Here is a 24,750-nt window from a genome sequence, read left to right as displayed (position 1 = left end):
GAAGTTCTTTATGGGAAAAGATGCAGATCTCCTATTGGATGGTTTGAAGTTGGTGAAGCTGGATTAATATGACCAGATTTAGTTCACCAAGCTATGGAGAAGGTGAAAGTGATTCAAGAGAGGTTGAAAATGCATAGAGTCGTCAGAAATCCTACACTGATGTTAGGAGAAGGGAGTTACAGTTCGAAGTAAATGATTGGGTATATCTCAAAGTTTCACCCATGAAGGGGGTTATGAGGTTTGGTAAGAAGGGGGAGCTTAGTCCCCGATATACTGGACCTTATAGAATAGCCAAGATGATTGGCAAAGTAGCTTATGCGTCGGAGCTACCAGAAGAGTTAGCAGCAGTGCATTCGGTATTTCACGTCTCCATGTTAAAGAAGTTCATGGGCGATCCTTCATTGATCGTACCAACTAAAAATATTGGGATCAAGGATATCTTATCTTATGAGGAGGCTTCTGTTCATATTCTAGATCGCCAAATGAGCAAGTTGAGAACCAATGAGGTAGCATCAGTCAAAGTCCTTTGAAAGAACCAATTTGTTGAGGAAGCTGAGGAGGATATGAAGAAGAGATATCCACATCTCTTTGAATCCGAAGAAAGTGTAGATCAAGGTACTAAATTTCTTCTTAGTGCTTTTTAAATTATGAGTGAGCATGTTGTTTGTTTGCATTTACTTGTTAGGTGTTTGAATTTGATGTTACACCCTAAGCCTAGTAAAAGTAATCTCATTCGAGGATGAATGTTCCCAAGGGGGGAGATATTGTAACATATCGCAACTAGAAAGAACTAGAAGGAAGTTTAAAATTTGGAAATAGTTATTTTTGGGAAGAATTTAAAAAATCTAGAAATTTGGTAAAGGTGTTAAAGTGAGTTTTTGGTCAACTTCACACGGCCATAGTTCCTAGCTCATGATGAGTTAGGCGTGATTCCAGATATGGTTGGAAAGCCCTTGGAATGATATTTCCAACACTGCCAAGTTTGCATGATTCTGAGTTTGTATGAGTAAGTTATTCCCTTCGGAAATTAGGTTGTTCGAATAATGAAAGTCCAATACGGATTTTAGAAGGGTAGTTTGGTCTTTTCCTTACCCAAGTTAATTAATTTGTTTTTAGGAGCTTAATTGGGTAAAGTCAGATTTTAGTCAGTTTTAGAAAAGTGAATTTCACGCTAGGGCTTGGAAAAAAGAGAAAGGAGAAAGGGAAGCAAGAACGTTCAAGATTCGTCGAGATTAGCTTGTGGATTTCGTCGGGGGTGATCCCTACAAGGTATGTGAGATCACATAGTGTTGGATTAATTCTCCCACTCCCCAATAATGAATTATTTCAGCAAATTTAAGTGATTGAAAGCTTAGAAATTGAGTTCTTGAAAGAGTTTGTTGAAGTTTCATTAGATTCTTGTTTCGTTGAATTCGTTGAGGAGTTGTTTGATCTTAATATGTGATTTTAGGTTCGATTTGAATAGAATCTGATGTACTTTGAATATTTAATCAAATCTAAGTGTTGGGTAAAAGAACCCACGGAGTTTAGAGGGTTTAGAGCTGAAAAACGAAGAAGAAGTTTCGTCAAACGAAATTGGGATGTGGTGGCATGTCGCGGAGCTGGTTCCCAGTTTTGAGAATTTTCGTTTCAAGTCGCGGAGCTATCACAGAGTTTTCTGCCTCAAAAGTCATTTTCAAAACTAAATTTTAAAAGCTTCTCCGCGTCGCAGACCCAACATCAGATATTGATTTTCGGTCTTTTCTCATGTTTAGTTATCTAAAATCATTCCTAAACATCATGAGATCTTTCCAATCACAAATCACAATCCTTGAATCCATAATTCAATTCAAGGACCAGTTAATAGTCAGGTCAAGATCAGTTAAGATCAAAGTCAAGAGAGGTCAAGAGTCAAGTTAAGAGAAGTTCATAAAGTTTTCCAAAAGTCTTTTGCAAACTTTTTAACCTTGTTTTAAGACTTAAGTTTTGAGTTTCGTAAAGAGTAAAGTTGAAGTTCATTTCTTAAAAAGTATATGGGGACTAAGAATTCCCAAAGAGATTTAAATGTTTTCACATTTAAATAAGAACGGAAACTGAGATTTCCAAAGAGCCTTCGGGCTAGTTTTTAGAAAAGAGTAATCGCTTTCTAAATGAAGCAAGAGGGAAAACTTTGATTTCCAAGATAGCCTTTGAGCTAAGTTTTTGAGCATTAATCTCAAATCACAGAAGAAATATGTTTTTAAACATAAGAGCTAATACTATTATATTTTTAGGAGTAGTATTGAGCACCGATATGGGTGAGAGTTCAGATAACTCACATCCCCATAAACCATGTAGCCATCATGGGTAGAAAAGAGTCATACTTTTTAGATGATTCATTTAGTGCTTTTTAGCATAGACTAGTGGATCCACTTAGTAGTTCAGGTCCTATGCCCTTGGCAAGGTATAGAATGCTCTGGAAGCATGAGGGAAATCGCTATATCATCACAATAGCTCTTATGTGATGGTTGTCGGTTAGAGAAACTCCCACAGAAGTTATTGTATTCTTATATGCACAGTTATTTGTATCTTTATATACATTTCAGAGTTATGTTGTATCCTTGCATACACACAGAGTTGACAACATGTTTTTAAACAGTTTGTTTCTTTATATTGCATTTTTTTTAAATTGCTTTATGTTGAAATGAGTTCAGCCATGTTGAGTTGAGTTGAGCCAGGTAAATTCTTCAGTTTTTTTTAGATTCTTCTCAAGACTATGTTGTTTTAGCATTCCAACTCGCATACTCTTACATTCAATGTACTGATGTCAGTTGGCCTGCATCGTATTATGATGCAGACGCAGGTAACTAGGATCGACATTTGGCGCACCGTTGATCCAGTTGAGCACTTCAGAGTTAGTGGTGAGCCTCCTTGCATTCCATAGGACTCCTTTATTGCTTTAATTTCTTTTCAGTATATCATTTGTTAGGATGATCGGGGGTCCTGTCCCGACATCCATCTCAGTTGTTGAAAGACTTCATAGACAGTCAAATGTTAGTTATTTAGTCTTTTCATTGTCATTATTCCATTTTGAAACTTGAGTTTGCCTTAATGGTCAGTTGAATGTTCTTTTATAACATTCTAGTTTATTATACAAAAACTTATTTTTGTTGAGTTTTAAGTCTTCCGCTGAGTAATTAAGCCAGACCAGGGGTTCGCTTGGGCCAACAATGGTTCTTGAGTGTCAGTCCCGTCCAGGGTGTAGGCTCGGGGCGTGACATATAACTTTATGTCACCCTGAGCTTATGTGGTGGGATATCACAACTGACTAAAAAGTTGGATAAAGTTAGATACTAGCTAATAGTATCTAAATTTTAAACTTAGACACCATCGACGGATATGGTGCAATAGAGTTGTTATTCCCTTAATTAGAGGTTTCATGTTCAAACTTTGGATATAAAAAATTTCTTGATAGTGAGTGTTTCCCTCAAATGGGACCCTATGCAGCGCGAAATCAAATTAGTCAGATCTAATATAGATACTGAATTACTTGGTCCTACACTAAATGAATATTTTAATTTATTTATTCATTTTAGTAAGTTAATATCTTTTTGCATACTATCCTTAATATTAAATAATTATATAAAATATTAATAGTCTAATTTAGAGTTTTTATTATATAACCATTTTCATACAAAATCAATTTTATGATTTATTATTTTTCTGACCTTTTCAAAAAAAAAAAAAAACTTTATAGGTTCATTTCACCCATTTAAATTATCAAGATAGTGGCTAAAAACTAAAATGATGCCGATACTATGACTGATTTTTATTGTTTCATATTCATATTTTACGAAGGACCCTATACCTCATGAATATTATTTCTTTGATATTTATCGAGTGAGTTGAATAACAAATTAAAATTTTGTTATTTCACTCATTTTCACTCTTCGAATCACCTTCACACCTTAATTGTTTCATGAAATAAATCAGTTGAATCTCTTGAAATTTTATCTCGTGAATCACTTCATTCTTCCATAATCAAATTTTGACCTGTGTCACATCATATAAATACCAAAAACACTTGGGGGTTATTTGGTACAAAGATTAATAACACATGGATTAGTAGTGCATGAATTAGTAATGTAAGATTTATTTTTTATCAAGTGTTTGGTTTATTGTTTTCCACCTCATCTTGTGTTTGGATTAAAACTCTACAAAAAGTTTCTTTCCAATTATATCCTTGAATAATTATTATGGAATTCTCTATTTCATGTAATTGGATCAAAGTAGATAATTGTAGGACAATATTTTTTTATTGCTTCTAAATAGCTAGGAAAAGAACAATTTTGTTGTCATATTTGCTATTTCTCACTTGAATTATTAGAGGGTAAAAATTGTCATCTTAATAAATTGATTGCTCACAAAACATCAATTTTCAATTTTAAAAGGACAGATCATCTACTTTTAAAACTGAAAAGACGGTAAACAATAGTAAAATCAAACAACTCATCTACATTTACACAAAAAAATTGCAAGTTGTAGTTTTAATATGTATGCAATTTCATAAATTGTTCAAAATACAAATACTTAGAAAGCCACATATATATCAACAAATAATACATTCAGGGTGTGTTTGGTATGAAGGAAAATGTTTTCCTAGAAGAAAAGTAGATTTTTGACTTATTTTCTCATGTTTGGTTGGTGAGTAGAAAATATTTTTGAAATTTTTTTAGTGTTTAATTTATGAATGAAAATAATTTTTGAGAAAATATTTTTTATTTTACTAGAGAATAGAAAATAATTTTTGAATTGAAATTGAAAACATTTTTTAAAAATAAACTTTGGGGGGGGGGGGGGGTAGGGGTGAGATGGGGTAAAAAAATAAAATTTTGAAATGATTTTTTTTTTAAAAACAAACTGATGGGGGGCTGATGGGGGGTGGGGTCGCGGGTAGGGGTGGGGTGAAAAAATAAAAATTGGATATTGGAAATATTTTTTAAAAACAAACTTTAAATTATTATTTTTTGGAGGGGGGGGTGAGGGGCGTGGTAGGGAGGTCGGGGTAAGGGTGAGGTAAAAAATAAAAAATGTTGAAGTGGAAAAATATTTTTAAAAATAAGCTTTAAATTTATTTTTTCAACAAAGTAATTGTAATTTGAAGTTGGAGGAAAGTTTTGGAAAATGTTTTCCTTAATTTTTGAAGGGAAGTCATCTTCCTTAAATTTGAGGAAAATGAGTTGATTTGGAAAACATTTTACCCAACCAAATATGAGAAAATTGGAAAACATTTTCCTTCATACCAAACACACCCTCAATTAAGATCACAAACGTCATGTGGTGATATATTTGCATTTCAATTAGTAAATATTAAACAACTCACATTTCAAATATTGAATTGATTTGTATTGGATTTATTTTAACAACAAAAAACTCTCTCTATATATTAAAATTTGTTAGCAAATTTATTTAAATAAATTTACTAGTACATATATAAAACATAAAATCAAGAAAATAATTAAAATGATTTGAGGGGTATTTTCATATTTACATAGATTAATCTCATGGTATTAAATCTTATGTATTACTAATACCACCAAACGAAAGGTATTAGTTATATATCATATAATATCATGTAAGATGTATAACTAATCCATCATAGACCCAAATTTCTAACAAACATAACACTCCCCCATTTCAAATTAATTGAATTGTTGAGACATTTTTTATTTTTTCAAATTAACTTAAATGTTCAATCTTTAAGACTATTTTTAGAATATTCTTTCAATTTTACCCTTCATTAGTTAGTATTGGATTTAGTTATTATAATTAATGTTTAGCTTATTTAATCATAAATTTAACAATAATTAATAAGGGTAAAAATGGAAAGCTATACCTGATTTATGTCTTAATTTTTTTTTCTTAAAAGATTCTCTCAACAATTCAATTAATTTGAAACGAAGAAATACTAAATAATACCATATGTAATATACATAGACTATTTCTACTAATACTCCATGCCGAACCACCCTTAAAATATGTGTAGTGTGTTACCACACATACAATTATAATTTAGGCCTCATTTTAGCCATTTTTCCTTGATTATATTTGAGGATAATCATATTCTTTTGAAGAAAAAATCAAAAGCCAAAATGATTTTGTGCAGTGTGTGATGGTCAACTTCCGTGAGGTACAGAAAAGTGTTGTAATTTTCTAAAGTCTTCCGTTTGTCGCAATCACTTGTCTGTCAAAATCAAAATCAAAAATAAAAAGCAGAGGCTAACATGAATGGCCACAAGAGCAGCATCAATGCTCCATATCTCATCCGTCCCCATTTCCCAAAAAGGGCAAAACCATAACAATATAACATTAAATAATAATTTCATCCTCCCAAAATCTCTTTAAAGAGGGTTTTTGGGTTTGGATTTTGTACTTCCAAAATAATTGGATCTCTATACCTACTCATACTTCTTCCATTCAAGGTACTCTCCCTCTCTTTCTCTAAAATGTCATTAAGCTATAATTTCTTTTTATACTTCTAAATCTCTGTCAAAAAATTTTTCTTTTTGTGTTTGATTTATTTTTTTTACTTTTCTTGAACAATGAAATTTTCATTAATCTCTATGTAAATTTGAGTTGCCTCTCAAAAAAGTGAAAATGGCCATGAAAATTTCAAATCCAACTCGAATTTATATTTCCGGTAGGAACAATATTCCAAGTATTATTTGCGAAAAAGTATAACTAAGCACAATTCCTAGTAAATATTTGGAATCTATGGACAAACGCCTACTAAGAATTCTGTATTCGTTTAATGATATAGATATGAACTTAGCTTTATTAATGAATGGTTCAATCCACTTAATTGTTTTTCCCATTTCGTAGGCTGTTCTGTTAGTGGAGAACATAGTTTAATTACTTTAAAAAATGTTCTTTTTTGAGTTGTGTGGGGATGTAATTGGCTGTAGAACTCTGACAAGATTTTTCTTCACTTTTTGCCTTTTAGTTAAAAAGTCACCAACCATGCAATTGGCCATTGGGTCCACTTAATTTGTACATAACCCTTGTTTTCTTTGCTCCTAAACAAATGGGTCCATGCCTAAGTTGTTGAAAATTGATTAACAAAATCACTGTGCCCTGGAATGACTTCCTTGTAGATCTTTTTTTTCTTCTGTAATGATTTATGATTGATGTCAAATAATGAAGTAATTAATATTATTTTAATCAGGTTCTGTCATAAGGTGGAATCAAACTCATGTTTAATGACATCTGGGAGAATTATTGCACATGTATTATGTATTACAAGACATCTTTTTTGACAATAGCCAGGTGAAAATATCCTTTAGGAAGAAGTCAAGGTTGAAGTTCTAAGTTAATTGTGCATTTTCTTGTTTTTGATATTTATCATTGTCTGTTGTTTATTGTGTTTTAATTATCACACTATTTGCTCTTCTTATTCCTTTCCTATAGGATTTGCGCTGCTGCCCTTGTTAGTTACTATGTTTTTTCCCCACTATTTTCTTAATCTTGAGGGTCTTTCGGAAATAGCCTACGAGATAGTGGTAAGGTATGTGTACACTCTACCTTCTCAAACCCCACTTGTGGGATTCCACTGGGTATGTTGTTGTTGGAGGAGGAGCAAACTGCTCTTTATTAATTTGTTACTGCACAAGTTTCCTGTTTTTCAAGGGGAGTTGATCTCTGAAGATGTTGCTCTCCTCTGGTTTATTTATCGATTTGTTGGGACAATATTCAGAAAGTGTTTTGAATCAAGTTTCTGTTGGTCCCTTTTTATTTATGATGTATTTATTTAGCAAAAAGAAAAATCTAGACGACTTTTCATGATAGAAGATCTGGATAGGAATGTGAATGAAGTTTTTCCAAAATTAGAAGAAGCTTTCAGCAGTTTTACTCAAGTTTCCAACTGTCTTGACGATTAAGTGTTTTTCTCCTGATATTTTGAGTGGTTGTATTTGTCATGGCTAGGGATATGTTATTTTATTTCATAGTTTGTCATCATACGAATATTTTAAGTATGTAGCATCACTTGTTTCATGCTATTTGTAAGCTTCCACACATGGAGTAGTTGGCTATGAATCATTTGTTTATGCAATGATATGCATCATTATGAATGCCATCTTACCTTGTCAGTTGACTGAACATAAAAGTTTTTAGCTTCTTCAATAGTGAATGAAGTTGCAGTGAAGGATCATGGATTGTGAGAATAAGGATTCTGAGCTTAGAAAATTTGGATCATCTCGTACAAGCAGTGCCAGTTCTTCTCTCAGGAGGCGTTCTTTAAGTTTATCACTTTCTCTTCCTAAACATCTGAATGATGATGATGATGAAAACGAATCTGTATCAGAAGCAGGAGATATCGGGGATAGAGAGCTTCAAAGCAATAGGTACAGTGGGAGTGGCAGGCTAAGATTAATTGGTGAAAATGCACCAGAACATGGAGTTGTTGTTCCCATTTCAGAGGACACGAGTAGTGTTACTCCAGTATTCCCCATAAAATTAATCTCTCAACCCGATCATAAAAAGAATGTGAGTATGGTTAAATTGTCTGTAAGCTTATTCTAGGTATTCCAATCTTTCTTCTCCAGTTACATTTGTTCTGACAAGCAGTGATCTTCATGCAGGATGAAAAAACAGAGGTGCCATGGGTTTTGGAGTATACTTCATGCCTCTTGTTTCTTGCTGTATTTGGAATATTGGGGGTAATGCACAATGTGTTTTATTTTGAGTCTAGTAAAAAATTAATGGTCATCGACGTCTTTACTTTTCATAGTACATTTTTGCCTTCCCAAATAGAAGGGGAAGTATGGTATTTTGTCAATGTCCACAGCTATATGTGCTGACGTGTAGGACCATCTTTTTTTTTTTGGTGATTGTCTTGTTAGAAAGTTAATTTGTACCTTTTCTTGTGTTCGCTTTCTGTATGATTATATCTTTGTTTTTTATATCTGGAATACCAGAATCAGCTTTGTACTTCTTTAAAAATTGCAAAATAGCACCAGATGGTAGTGCAACTTTACAGGGATCTGATTATGTAATAGTCTGCAGGTTTTGTTGAGGTATGGTCTCCAAAAATTGTTCGGACCAGGAATAGTTGGTGCCACAAGTGATCATAGTTATATGTATCCGGACCTGCCTTCTAACATGGTATACCATTCTTTTCCTTCTGAACTTGTTTATCTGCTTCATGCAGCAAGCAAAATATATGACTATGCCAATGGGCAGGATTTAGTTAAAAGCATGGAATTTTATCCAGGTTACAAGAGATCAAATATATACTGCCTGTTTGAACAGTGGAGCAATATAAATTTAATTTTCCTGTTTATCATGTTGTTCTGACTTCTCTTAAGCTACGAAATATTGTTAGTTGAAGGAGTTCAGAAAAAAATTTATTCGATGAGCGCAAGTTGGAGGAATTCTCACAATATGTTGAATATTTGATGTAGTTGCTCTTAGTTTAGAAGATATTATCAAACATATTCCGCTCTAGCCTCTAGAATAGAATGAAGTGTAACATATCATACAAACCTGATGTTTATTTACACCTTGCCGAATATATTGGAATATTTGTAAGGTTTATATGGTTATCATGCTTGTTGAATGGACAACATGGTTAGTACTTATACTTGGTTCTTGTAGTGTTATATGTGAATATATTCATATGTAATTGCAATCATTTGTTTGTTTATACTTCTGTACATCCTTGATCAGCAAGGTCATAACTTGATATATGCTCCACCAAGAACATGCGGTTTTGGCATCTTCATATTTCTCTTGTACCTCATTTGTTTCAATTGTATTTTGTTATTTGACCTCATACAATTTATTTTTACCTGCTAAAGGTCGGTTCGTTCTTGATGGGTTGGTTTGGTGTGGTCTTTAAAGAGGACATTTCCAGAATTTCAAGTCAATTAGCAATTGGATTGTCAACTGGTTTTCTAGGAAGCCTTACTACTTTCAGTGGTTGGAACCAAAAGATGCTCGAGCTTAGTGTTGAAGGGCAATGGGTTTTTGTAGTTCTTGGCTATCTTCTAGGTATATGCTATTCTTATGCATAGATGCACAGTTGGTGTGTCAAGTGCTGGCGTTGATATAACTTCATAAAAGTTATTTTTGCCTTTTTAACTCTTGCTTGGCTTTTCAGAGGAACCATCATGTCCTTTTTTTTTATACTTACTATTGTTATGCTACGAATTCTCGTAGGTTTATTTCTTGTTGCCTACTCAATCATATTTGGAATTGAGACTGCCAAAGGTGCCAATTGGCTCTACTGTAGAGCCAATATGGATTCATCCAACTCGGGAACTGACTGCCATTGGAGAGTAGATAGCTGCAAGCGCCATTTAATTGTCATACTCATTCTACTACTCATTCTAGCATCGCTCTGGGGTATGAGCATAGGACTGGAGGTAAATGAATTCAGCAGCGGGAGCCCAAAAGCACAGTTGTGGCTGGCCTGCATAGTTGGTCCATTTGGTGTGTGGATCAGGTGGTTCTTAGCACGACTAAATGGACGTGGTTTAGGAAAATCAGGCCTGCTCAAATGGGTGCCCTTTGGGACTTTGATTGCCAATGTATCTGCAGCTTGTATCATGGCAGCCCTTGCGACCTTAAAGAAAGCAGTAAGTACACATAATTTTTCTTGCATAAAAGTTTCATGTCATTATCTATTATGATAGATTTTGATTCATACTTAACACCTTTTGTGATTGTATGTGTGTATTCTTATGTTAGGTCAACACAGAGACGTGCGATACAGTTGCTTCTGGTATCCAGTTTGGTCTATTGGGTTGTTTAAGTACAGTTTCCACTTTCATTGCTGAATTTCATGCAATGAGAGGAAGCAAGTATCCATGGATGGCGTATGTGTATGCTTTGTGTACAACGCTTATATCATTCGTCTTGGGGACACTTATATACTCTGTGCCTGTCTGGGTTGAAAATTTCAACTAGAGTATCAAAAATACAAGATCAACAGTTGATATGTTATATATCTCCTGGAGAATGTTTCCCAGCTCCCAAAGAAACAACAAGAGATGCAAGAGAATATTACAAAATTGGGAAATGAAAATTTTCTGAATACAAGTAATGAACTAATTTATTAAACACACAGTGTAAGGATGTAAATTTTCAAGTTGTATTAACAAAATGTTGTAACTTCATTGTAGGTTAATTTTAGTCTCAAATTGACATAAACAATTTATAGTTATTTTCTTTAAATTGTCTTTTGGTAATTTGTAACTTACATTATTTCTTTTTCAGTTTTGATCCTCGTATAATATGACTAGACTCTGAGCGAAGTAAGTCTTAATACGTCTTGGTCTTGGAGGAACAGAAACAAAAACAAAAAAAAACGCGCAAGAGATTTGAGACGGTAAAAAAGAGAACTAACTTTTCTCCAAAATCAAGAGCGATTTTGAATAAAAAAGGATAAGAGGTTATTTATAGAAAAGAACAACTTTTTCTTGAAATTGTAATGTCCAAATAACAAAGGAATGAGGACAATCTTTCTAAACAAGTTAATCTTAGCCAAATCTTATCATGTGACAAGAAATAAAAACTTTTATTTGCAATATCAAGTGTTCTTTTCCTTTGAAGAATACACTTCTTTCATTTCAACTTGTTTCAATGCTTTTCTTTTTAGGTCATTTTAAAACCAATTTCTTCCTTTTTTTGGAACTTTTCAATTCTAGATTAAGATTAAAAGATATTTTAGTACATTTTATGTATTTTAGTTTAAGACCACAAGATTAAAAAAATTTACTATTTATTTTATTGAATTTCGTATCAAATCAAAATTAAAAAAGAAATGATATTAAAAAAAGTACTCTATCATTCTTGGGTCCCAAGTCCAGTAACCAAAGTCACATGGTCCAGCAGTGCCTAAAGTGACTTCCCAAAAGAATTGAAGAAGTGACCATATTTATGTTAGTTGTGGAAAGAACAAATTAAAGGGCGAGGTGCAAACCCATCCAACCAAAACTTGGCTCTGTGTCAAACAAACTTATATCTTTGGTTTCTTCCTGTGGATGCATGGTGGTTGGATATAGAAAAGATTAGTTCACTATTAAACCTAAATTAAGTGAATTCGTAGAGCTATTGCAGTGTTTACGCAAAGTTAATGTTTTATATACACGGACAAGTACAAGAAAGGTCACTGATCGGCTTTCATTGAGAAGTCATCTCATACGTTCCTCCCGAAGCAAGTGCTCCACATTTAATAATTGACTATTTCCTATGCCCCAGAATTCCATCAAGTTAAATTTTATTTAGCTGACTTGTTAATTTTTGTGTGAACCTTGCTTGTTGAGTTTGCTTGTAACAGCATCAATTGCTATTTGTTGAAAATTTCAACGAACAATAGGGAAAAAAGTGTTGCTTTCTTACCTACAAAATTAAGTTAGTTTTACTATGCAATAGAGTTGCAATTATTCCTTCACTTGAACCATGACGTTGATGTTATCATTTGAGAATGGAATGACTAGGGATATTTGGTGTGATGTAACTCATACGATCTATTGTAGAAAATTATTAAATAGGGATCCAGATAGCAATGTTGATGTTGCTTTAATATAGAGTTGTGTATAACATGCTCAGCGCGAAGGGGACTGCAGACAAATTAAGCTAAGATTTGTAAATAAACTGTGATTATTACTTTGAAATTAAAATGTGATTTTTTGCTTATGTATGTTGGCAGGAAAAATCTTTTCATATTTTTCTAATTGGTGTTTCATGTATTAAAACAATAATGTCAGTAGATGGATAACTATTTTCCTTATAAGACAGAAAGCAAATCTGGATGCGGAGGACAAGAAGTATGCAAGATGTTTGAAATATTTTTACATCACCCAAAATAACTTGATGCGGATAAGACAATGTGTGGATGTAAAACCATCAGGTGTCATTACACACTTGATATATTCAAGTCCTAGCTTATAAATGGCAAAAGCAATAGGTGCTGAATTTTGTGAAATTGGGTGCTCCAAATGCTTTTTTAGTTTTTCATTTTTTTTATATACATTGATTGGCCAGTTAGTATTAGACTAACTTTAAGATGATTTTTATGATTTTTCTTTTTGGGAGACAAATTTAACTTAGACTTTAAATTGGGGAATTAATCTCCTAAGTCAATTTCTTAAGATATTCTTTGATGTATAATGCACTTTTATATTTTCTTTTTATTGTATCAAACTAAATGACGTCACAGACAATAATATCAGGCACAAGTCTATGCCTTCCACGGACACACCACATCTAGTTTTATAAGTAGTGATATTTATTTTTAATAAGGAGAAGCCTTCTAAGTTTTGATAAAATATTAACCACTTGTTCCAATGTACGACCTTGATCCTCATTGTCGAAAAAATTATTTGTCTATATCTATATGTGAGTAGTATAATTTAAAATTTCAAAATATTAGATAAAGTTATACAATTAAAAATTCAAATTGAAATAAAACTAAAACTATTAGCCAATGAGAATTTGTTTCCATTTCACTATAATATACATATCTTTATTTCTTTAAGTGCATATTTGAAGTAGTAATACTTGTCTTATTCAAATTTAAAGTCTAGATTGAATTGACTATTATTTCCTCAATTCTATTTTGTGTGGTATCATTTGACTTGATTCAATGTTTAAAAAAAGACTTTTGAAACTTGTGATCTAAAACAATTCTTAAATATTTGTGTGGTTGGAAATCATTTCATTAAAGATAAAAAAAAAAATTAAAGTTAAATTGTTTCTAATTATAAAATGATATTTTTTTGAGATAAATTAAACTAAATTGGAAATTGTGCCACATGAAATAAGATGATGGTATACAAGGAAAGGACTCACCAATTTGGAAGAATTATTTCAAAACCCACAAATTTTGAAATCTATTAGAATCATTATTTTTGTTTATATTTTTTAAAACTCATTTGACAAAGATAATCTATCCTAAAAGGAAGGTAGATGAATTTGTAAGCATTAAGATTTTATTGGATTTAAATCCATAAAATTAATTTGGATTATATTAAATTCAAGAAAATAGTTGAGGTTATGTGACAATTCAAGTCAAATTAAATGAGCCACTTAAATCATGTCACGTGTCAAAGTTATGTGGCAATCCAAGTCAAATTAAATAAACCACTAAAAGCATGCCACACGTCAAAATTATGTGGCAATCCACGTCAAATTAAATAAGCCACTAAAATTATGCCACGTGTAAAAGTTATGTGGCAATCCAAGTCAAATTAAACAAGCCATTAAAATTATGTCACGTGTCAAAGTTATGTGGCAATCCAAGTCAAATTAAACAAGCCATTAAAATTATGTCACATATCAAAGTTATGTGGCAATCCAAGTCAAATTAAATGAGCCACTAGAATAATGTCATGTGTATATGTGACATGTTCTGACCAATCAAAACAAAGCTTTTTCACCCGAGAATGTGATTGGTTGGTTCAAACCGACCAATCAAATCACACAAGCACACCACTCCCTACTACTATAAATAGGGTCCTCATGATTTTTCAAGAACAAGAAGCAAGAAGAAAGCTCGTGGATCAAAGGTTGTAAATTCTCTACAAGTTGCAAGTTCAAATTTCAAGTTCAAGATCAAGAACAAAGGCTAATACCAATACGTTCAAGATCAAGTTACTTGTTTATACTCATTATTTGTCATAACCATACAAGTGCCCGTGACGAATAATTCAAATCCAAGTTTGAAGACTAAGATTCAAGATCAAGCTATTCAAGCCCTTGACTCTAAATCAAATTCAATTCCTACATAATTCATAGTTACATACTACGTTTTGAAATCAAATACTACACTTTATTACTCCAATTTTCTTGTTTTGTTTATTTATTTTTCTCAGCTCGAAAATTTGTTGTTTACAGAATTATATTAGGATACACTTTATTTACTAAAATATTGACATTTTGACAATTATGTTATTAAAGTGAAGATGTTTTTAATAATTATGTTAGAAATTTTAACTAGTAAGCTAATTTATCCTTTTATTGGAATTGGATGATTGTGCTCGAGTTGAAGAAGCATTACTATATATGAAAGCCCATACTTCTCTTCCCAATGCCACTACTAAAAAATTGCCAAAACAGGACGGCCAAAAGCGACGGACTGCGTCGCTTTTTTGGTCAAAATCGACGGAAAAGCGACGCAGTCACTTCCGTCGCTTTTTGTCTTGACGCTTTTCAAAAAGTGACGGACTGCGACGCTTTTTAACTTTTTTTTTAAAATGCGACGGACTCCATCGCGTTATTTTATTTTTGGAAATCCCAGTAAAGCGACGGACAAAAGGACCTTATCCGTCGCTTTTCTAGAAATTATTTTTGTAAAATCCAGAAAAGCGACGGACAAAACCCCGTTGTCCGTCACTTTTTTGGATTTTAACAGACAAAACCATGTTGTCCGTCGCTTGTTCTACAATTTTTTTGACAGCAGAAATTGACAGTTTCTACTGCCCACCTGCAAATACAATTCAATTTAATTCTACACTATTCAGCCCAATCAAACACACACAATTATAAACAATTTACACAAAACATAAAACAACAAACTTAAAATAGCATTCAAAAGTATCTAAATCACAATTTGAAGACTTATAAAGTCTTTCAATATTCTTTTCAAAATTTCAAAAAGTTCATAAATGTCCAGAGATCTAAACTAGGGAGTGGGATCAACATAATCATCCTCATCAGTACTATCGTCGTCGGTGTCCTCGGGAGCCGAAGTAGTAAGTCGACAAGCGAGGTTCATCACTTATTCTTTGATTTGCTGAATGGTCTCACACATGCTTTGTTGTTCAGCTACTCTTCTTCGCTTCGACTCCACCAGTGCCGATGTAAGTTGTGCTATTTGAGCCAACATAACAGCAATCTGAACACCGTCAAGTGCCTCGGCTTGACGTGACGATCCAATATCTTCTAAGCTTGACCGGAGTCGTCTTACATTGTTTCGAGAGCCTAGACCATAGACTCTACCCTTGTGTGTCCCCCTACCACTTTTTCTTTCCAAATCTGGATGGACAGTTCAGGTGTTATTTCGACCAACTATCTAGATTCTCAGCGACGTACTGATGAAAGTCATTCTGCATATTAAATATAAAAATTGACATCAATATATATACATATCATAAGTTCATTCACTATTAATATATAGTATTCATATTAAATAACTTACAAAATTTCGTTCGGCCCTTTCCTCCACCCACACATCTGGATCCGACTAATTTTCTTTCTTCCTGACATGAGTCTTCTTGAAAATCTTCGGTCCCATGGGAGTGCGTCCCAATTCTTTTTTCTATAAATAAAAACTGAAATTTATAACGATATATATGAATCAACTAATTATTTATTTAAAAGTTTGAATTAGAACTTACCATCTCTCTTGCAATTGTTCCAACAGTCTTTGCACCTCCAATGTGCAACGAGCCACCCTTAAGACTGTCTCTAGCATTTTTGACTTGTTCTGTCATTGCCTTCAACTTGTTTGTGTTTCAATACAGACCCAATTCATCAAAAGCATGAGGCAACATCCAATTCGGACGTTCACCACTATCCCAAACTTTCTTTAGCCAGCTAGACAGTCTAGCGGATGCCCTCCACTCAAATATGGTCGTAATGACCAAATTGTACCTCGGCTCCCAAGTACACATAGTCTGAAAAAAATTGAATAGCGTTAATTGGATCGATAGTAAAAAAAAAGTAAAGTATACTAAACTTAACTAAAACATATATACCTTAAATGCATTAAACATTGCCTGGCGTATACGATTTGGAATCTCGCTTCAAGAGTGATAAGCCTATGTATAAAATCTTCTAACACAGTCTTTTAAAGCCTGGGCAGCATCCTTTGCAGGATGCCACCTGCAAAACACATACTCCCTCCGTCCCATTTTATGTGACAACATTTGACCGGGCACGGAGTTTAAGAAATAAATGAAGACTTTGAAATGTTTACCAAATTGCCCTTTAAAAAGTAGACTCTTTTTTCTCTCTCCTCATAAATGTATTGGAGTATTATTTTAAGATTAAGTGGGACCAACAAGGATAAAAGAGGAATTGTACCTTTATAAACTTACCATATAAGGAAATGTGACATTTTTTTTGGGACTGACCAAAAAGGAAATGGTGCCACATAAAATGGGACAGAGGGAGTAATAAATATGCTAGGTCATGAATAATATATTAAAGTATAAGAAGTAAATAAAATAAACTAACAAATAGATAACAAAACAAACTTACGATGATTCATCCGGCTCAATCATGACTCTACCAAGTCTATCCTTCTGGCCAGGAGCTAAAGCAGACATATCATCATCTGGTGTAGCACTAGGTCTAGCTGTAGATAAAAGTGATGCATCAGGATGCACAAAACGCTGAGTCAATGGAGGCGTACCGGCCGTAGCATCTGACTGCTCGCTACTAGAATCTCCAATCCTCATGGAAGATAACTGAGGAGATGTACCTGTGGAAGATGGAGTACCTGCCGATAAGGGTCGTGCTCGATGAATAGCCTATAAAGGTAGGTCCTCGTAGCGTCGTGGAGGCAATGCCTATGAAGTAAAAGAAGCACCGACTGGTCGACAGTAATTAGGATAATATTGTCGTGGATTTGCCATACCAAACGAAACAGCAAATATATGAGTATCATGGCAGATGCGCTCTGGCGCAGAAGAAATAGCTCCTGCAATATCCTCAGGATCTATGGGTCTCCTAGACTTCTATTTTTAGCCTGTTTAGTCTGGCTAACTCCAAGATGCTCACGATGTTTATCATCGTCACCGCCTGATGACATCTGTATGCAAATTTACATGTATAATATATATAAAAATCATAAATTAGATAAAATTAGCAAAATATACTAACTTACATATATAATAGCTAGCTTTTATTCTACACTATTCCTCCTCGCTTATTTCAATTCCATCATTCTCCCATTCTTCCTCCTCAGTTGTTTCATATTCATTATCGTCTCATTCTTCGTCATCAAATGATTTATTTTCCTCATTCTCGAATATTTCTTCCTCAACATTCAGTATCTCATCATCAGATACTTCTTCTATTATGTGTTGAGGATGTTGTAGTATGGTTTCCAATTCAGCATCAACTTGTTATTGAACAATTACAACATCATTTTGATACGCCACATCTAAGATATTGTCAATTTCAATTCTCCTCACATGCTTACTTTTTATAACAACCCACCAATCAACTTTGTCTCTACGCAATGGATAAGGAGCGTAATACACTTGTTTAGCATTTTGTGCAATGATAAAAGGATCATAACTTCTGTATTTCCTGGTGTTCTTAACTTCAATTATATTATGTTGATGGTCCATCTTTGTGCCTCTATGTGATGGGTCAAACCACTCACACTGAAACAATACAATCTTCTTCTTAGGCCAACCTGAATACCTCACTTCAATAATCTCATGAACGACACCATAATATTCAATAGTTTGGCCAGTACCATCAACATCACCTTGTATGTAGACACCACTATTATTAGTTTTCTTGTTCCTTGAAACTTCTTCAGTTTGAAACTTAAAACCATTGACACAATACTTAGTCATTGTCAGTACTTGAGATTCAGGTCCAAGTGCTACTTTTTTCACTAATTGCAAATGTTGGACACTTGAATATTTATCGTAAACCTACGTGATTGTTATTTCAGTAATATAATTTAGTATAACATGAATATATTATTACATACTTAGTGATTGCACACTTACATAGTTCATCAGCCATTTGAAAAATTATGTATAGATGACTTCATTACCCCATGTGTTTACGAACAAACTGATCATTTTACATTCAAGTATTTCGTTAGTTAATGAATACATTAGTATGTAATTTGATAACATATTTTTAGTACTTACTTGAAATATGGTTGAATCTCTGGATAATTAAGTAAAATATGTGTCACAACTGATTGCATTTCCATATCAGTGAAGCCTCGCTTTCCACGCTTTTTAGATCCTCGACCATTTTGATTAAAAATTGATATCAGTGGAAATAAATGATCAATATTGCCTTCATCATTGCGATTGGGCCTGTTTCTCCTACACGACACATCATCACCAAAGTAATAAGAATAAAAATCACCAATTTCTCTCCCAATATAACCTTGAACAACTGATCATTCGATCCTTCCCCTTTGCTTAATCGTTTGCTTCAAACTGCCAATTTTTCTGCATGTATATATGTATATTATGTTAATATGTAAAAGACTTGGCGAATATATATAACTTAGTGAATATTTCAAATTGATACATCCATCTTGTTTGAACCGGACCTCCGAGGTTGGCCTCTTGTACAAGGTGAATTGGAAGATGTTCTATCACATCAAAGAAACCACATGGAAATATCTTCTCCAACATAGTAGTAGTAACAAGAATATTTTCCTCCATCCTGTCTAAACTACTCTCCAACAACTTTCCAGAACACAAATCTTTAAAAAAAAGACTTATCTCTGTGATTGGTTTCCATAACCTTTCGGGTAGATGAACACATGACAATCACGACTTTTCATACCTATCAATTTTCCTTCATTCATATCTGCCCGCTTTCCTAAATTTGACGCATAGCCCTTCGACATCCTCAAATTTTTAACTCACTCAATAATTTCACGTTTCTCATCGAATATGAATGAAAAAATGGCTTTGGGCTTAACTATTTTACCATTCTGTAATTCCTGCAGCCATAACTCTTTTCTCCTAAAATATTCCTTTATGTCCATTCTAGCTTTTGGATTGTCTTTTGTCTTACCCTTAACATCCATCACTGTGTTAAACAAATTGTCAAAATAATTTTTTTCAATGTGCATCACGTTAAGATTATGTCGTAGCAGATTGTCCTTCCAATACGGCAACTCCCAAAATATGCTTTGTTTGGTCCAATTATGTTCAACACCATATCTAGGAAGTCTAGAAGGTGAAGCTTTTGTAACTTTAGGTAATTGAGAAACACTCTCCCAAATTTGAGGCCCTGTGAGTAATGCAGGTGGGGGTCACTTTCAACCTTATTTTTTCTAAATGCATTTTTCATCTTTCTAAACGCATGGTCCATTGGCAAGAACTGGCGATGACAATCAAACCATGTATTTTTTTTCTGTCATGCTTTAAAGTGAATGCCTTACTATTTTCCATGCAATACGGACATGCTAGCTTTCCAACTGTCATCCAACCAGACAACATCCCGTATGCAGGAAAATCATTAATAGTCCACATTAAAGAAGCACGTATAACGAAATTCTACTTAGTTGATATATCATAAGTCAAAACGCCTTCAAACCACAATTGTTTGAGCTCATCTATCAATGGTTGTAGATAGACATCAATCAAACCTTTTGGATTACGGGGACCTGGAATAACACAACTTAGAAAGATGTAAGGACTAGTCATGCACATTTCAGGAGAAAGATTAAACAGAGTAAGAAATACAGGCCAGCATAAATAAGGCGAAGCAACATTAGAGAATGGTGTGATGCTATCTGCACACAACCCCAATCTAACATTTCTTGGTTCACTAGCAAAATCAGCATATACATTATCAAAATACTTCCATGTTTCACCATCAGATGGATGAGACAAGACACCCGGCAACCTTCTATATTCACGATGCCATCTCATATGTGGGGCAGACCTCATCGATGCATACAACCTCTTTAACCTAGGAATGAGAGGTAGATAATACATTGTCTTAACTGGGACCATCTTTTCAGGCAGAGTCCTCTTATAACGAGCATGTCCACAAAATTTACAATTTTTTAATTCACTATCAGTCTTGTAAAACAACATGCAACCATTAACACAACAATGAATTCTATCATACGTCAATCCTAACTTGGAAACCAAACGATTTGCCTAATAGAAGTTCTTAGGTATGTTAAACTCTGGATTAACTAATTCACCCAAAAGATCAACCATTGAGTCCATAGCTGCATTAGGAACATTCCAATCTGATTTAATATTCATTAATCTAACCGCAACTGACAAGGCAGAATGCGGACTCCCTTCACATAGTGGACAACTAGACTCTTCTAATTGATCATAGAAGCGTCTTGCTTCTTCATTAGGAGCTTCATCAAAATATTGTTAGGGTTCCTTCCCACCTTGAACCCCGAAAGTATCATTGATCATTTCATGAACCCTATCATGTTCAACCCTAATTTGGTTATGTGGTGCAAGCGTATTATATTCATCCACAGGCATCGAATTACAAAACATACCATCCAATCCATCTCTTTCTCCATGATCAATTCATACAAAATATCTAGGCTTAAATCCATTACGGTACAAATGAACCATAACTGTATCTGGTCTAAAAAATTTTAAGCACTTACATGCACTACAAGGACACCTACCTAGTCCATTATTCTTGAAAATGTCAAGAGTCATTGTATGTTCAATAAATTCTCTAACACCGTCAATAAACTCAGGTTTCAAACCAACACCAGTTTCACAATGCATATTATCCATCCACAAACGATGATCAAATCTACAAAAATATAGATATTCAATTATATTATAAATTAAATTTAATAATAATTTTACTACATTAATTCATTGTTAATATATGTTTATAATAATTACTTAATAATTATATTTATTATTACTTATATATCTAATTAATTAGTTCAAGCTTAATTAATTCATAAATTTTAGGGAAAATGCATAAGTACCCCCCCAGCCTATACCCAAAATCCCAGAGACACACCTAACCTTTACTAAGGTCCTATTACCCCCCGAACTTATTTTATATGTAATATTCTACCCCTTTTTGGCCTACATGGCACTGTCTTGTGGGCCTAGCGCATGTTGACATTTTTTTCGAGGATAGTGCCACGTAGGCCGAAAAGGGGTAGAATATTATAGATAAATTAAGTTCGGGGGGGTAATAGGACCTTAGTAAAAGTTAGGTGTGTCTCTGGGATTTCGGGCATAGGCTGGGGGGTTACTTATGCATTTTCCCTAAATTTTAATTAAGTTTAAGATTTCAAAAAATTAACTATATTAATTCTAATTAAGTCCAAGTTATTATAAATTGAGTCCAAAGTTCTAATTAGGTTTAATTCTTAAGTTCTTATTAATTAAGGTCATCAAGAATTAGTTAAATTCAAGTTGATCAAGTTCAAGTTCTAATTTCAAGTTCAAGTTTTAAGTTCAAGTTCTCAATTCAAGTTCATATCAAAGTTCTAAAATTAGTTATATTCATGTACTTCTAATTATAAGTTCACGTTCTAAAAGTCACGTTCATATATATCTAATTTTTAAACTTAGTTATATATAAACTTCTAATCCAAGAATTAGTTATATTCAAGTTCTAAATTCAAATTCATATAATCTCTAAAATTAGTTATATATAAACTTCTAATGAAAAAATATTTATATTCAAGTTCTAATTAATTAATTAAATTCAAGTTCTAATTAATTAATTAAATTCAAGTTCATATAATTTTTAAATTAGTTATATATAAACTTTTAATCCAAGAATTAGTTATATTCAAGTTCAAATTCAACATTCATATCTAGTCTAAAAAATTAGTTATATATAAACTTCTAATCCAACAATTACTTATATATATTCAAGTTCTAATTAAAAAAAATACTTATATATTCATGACATTTAAACATTCATCCTATATATTCATGACATTTAAACAATCAAACTTCATCAATATCTAGCTTCTAAATTCAAATTAACAATTTACTAATTACTAACAATCATCAAATTTTAAAAAATCCCAATTCACAATCAAATTAAAGATTTTCAAATTCAAAGTAGTACCTAAATCCTAAAAACCCTAATTCATTAACTATCAAACACAATCAATCATCCAATAAAACACAAATCCAATAAACTAATTAACATAATCAAATATAACTAAAATTGAAAAAATTTAAAACTAATTTGATAAAATCCTAACCTTAAATTAATGGAGAAAGAGACAATGGAGAGAGGAAGCAGCGATTCTGGCAGCTGCGGTGGCAAGCGACGGTGGCAGAATCTTTAGAGAGAAGGAAGAGAGGGAAAATGGGGAAAAATCGCGTCTGATATTTCAGATATTTAATGAAAAGCGACGGACAGCGTCTCCCCGTCCGTCGCTTTTCTTTTAAAATGTTGACCAACATTTTGACCAAAAAGCGATGGACAAAGAGACACTGACCGTCGCTTTTTAAAAAATAGTTGACTGTATATTTTGACTAAAAGCGACAGACATAAAGATGCCGTCCGTCACTATAATAAAAAAAATAAGTAATAAAATAAAATAAATATAAAGCGACGGACAACGTCGTTAGTATTTTAATTAATATATAATTATTTTTAATAAAAGTGACGGGCGGCGTCGCTATGTATATTAAATAAATAATTATTAATTTATATATATTTGGCGCAAAAATCCGCGAAAAAAAGCGACGGACTAAGAGATGCCGTCCGTCGCTTTTTGTAAAATAATTTTAAAAATAGTTATTCTTATAAAAAGCGACAGACAGTGTGGCAAATGGCGTCGCTTTTTTATCCGTCGTTTTTTAGCAGTTTTTTTAGTAGTGTGCGAAAGGTAGAGCTACATTTTATTTTGCAGAAATTATTATCACGATGATCTTATTATCTTTTTGGTTCAGCTCGGCAGTCAACAATATATCAAATGTTGATTAGAGTTCAACACAAAATTTGAGTTTCTAGAGAATACAATACAATATGGCACTACACTATATAAATATTTGGTTTATCTATGTCATTTTCGTTTGAGGAAAGGTTCATTCATGTCATTATTTATTAACTTAAATGACATAGATGAACCAAACTTTTAATGGATGACATAGATGAGCTTTTTCTCAAAGTTCGATGACATATTTGAGTTGTTTCCCTTTTAAAAGATGATGTAATTAATTACGTGGCCGAATCATAATCGACCATGTGTAAAAATGGTTTTGCAAAATCAAAAATATTTTTAGTTTAAAAATAATGGCATATATGAGCCTTTTCTCAAACGGAAATGACATAGATGAGCCGAACTTTTAACGGATGGCATAGATGAGCCTTTTCTCAAAGTTAGATAGTATATTTGAGCTTTTCTCCTAATATTAATGAGTTCAAAAATATGTGGGAGATGACATATTTCTTACCAGATTTGGCGAGTCATTTTCAAACTTTATCCTTTTGAGCAAGAGCAGAGCTAAGTGGGGGTTCGAACAAACTAGTACTTTTTTCATAGATTCTATAATAATATTAAAAAATTAAATAAATATACATGTGTATTAACTTTAATCCTCAACAAAATGATTGACGATTTAGTGGATGTTTCTTAAGTCACTTTAATCAAAACTTTCAGAATTTGAATTGAATAAGTGTCGTTCGTCTATACATGAACTTGAAACAAATGAAAAAAAAGTGTAATGGAAAGGAAAAATCATCATATTCCTTGTACGTGTGTGTGCGATTATAAATTTCTTAAAAATAATAATAATACATATATTTTCTTTTTGCAACTCCTGATTCGAAATCTAGATGTTCCTCTTTAATTATTCACTTCTTTACATTTACTTTTAACTTTCTGGTATGATTTATAGTCTTTAATTAGATAAGTTCAGTAACTTATTTTATGTTTAAAATAACTTCTCTTTAAGTCTTTTGGTTATTCATTATTATTTAATTTAACTATCGTCAAGATATTTGAATAAATCTCAACATTTTAATTATTTGTTTGCACAAAAATGTTAATTAATGTGAAAAGTTTTGTAAGTTCTTTTGAAATGATTAAATTCT

At 32.9% G+C, this 24,750-nt stretch overlaps 2 protein-coding genes across 2 annotated transcripts in view; one reads left to right on the top strand and one right to left on the bottom strand.

The window, feature by feature from the left end:
• The window catches only part of LOC125809198 (gamma-glutamylcyclotransferase 2-3), a 1,073,903-nt gene that overhangs the window by 187,154 nt on the left and 861,999 nt on the right, over positions 1 to 24,750 (bottom strand). The window lies entirely within an intron of this gene.
• On the top strand, positions 6,252 to 11,193 carry LOC125809154 (fluoride export protein 1). Its single transcript, XM_049488807.1, has 7 exons — positions 6,252 to 6,440; positions 8,131 to 8,502; positions 8,598 to 8,675; positions 9,022 to 9,120; positions 9,816 to 10,008; positions 10,177 to 10,595; positions 10,708 to 11,193. The coding sequence occupies exons 2-7, from the start codon at positions 8,167 to 8,169 to the stop codon at positions 10,924 to 10,926; spliced, it is 1,344 nt and encodes a 447-aa protein (XP_049344764.1). The 5' UTR covers positions 6,252 to 6,440; positions 8,131 to 8,166; the 3' UTR covers positions 10,927 to 11,193.

Source organism: Solanum verrucosum, unplaced genomic scaffold (genome assembly GCF_900185275.1).
Source record: "Solanum verrucosum unplaced genomic scaffold, falcon-dt-bn FXZP01000062.1, whole genome shotgun sequence".
NCBI lineage: Eukaryota > Viridiplantae > Streptophyta > Magnoliopsida > Solanales > Solanaceae > Solanum > Solanum verrucosum.
Note: the sequence above shows the minus strand (reverse complement) of the source record. Positions and strands in the feature narration are given on the sequence as shown.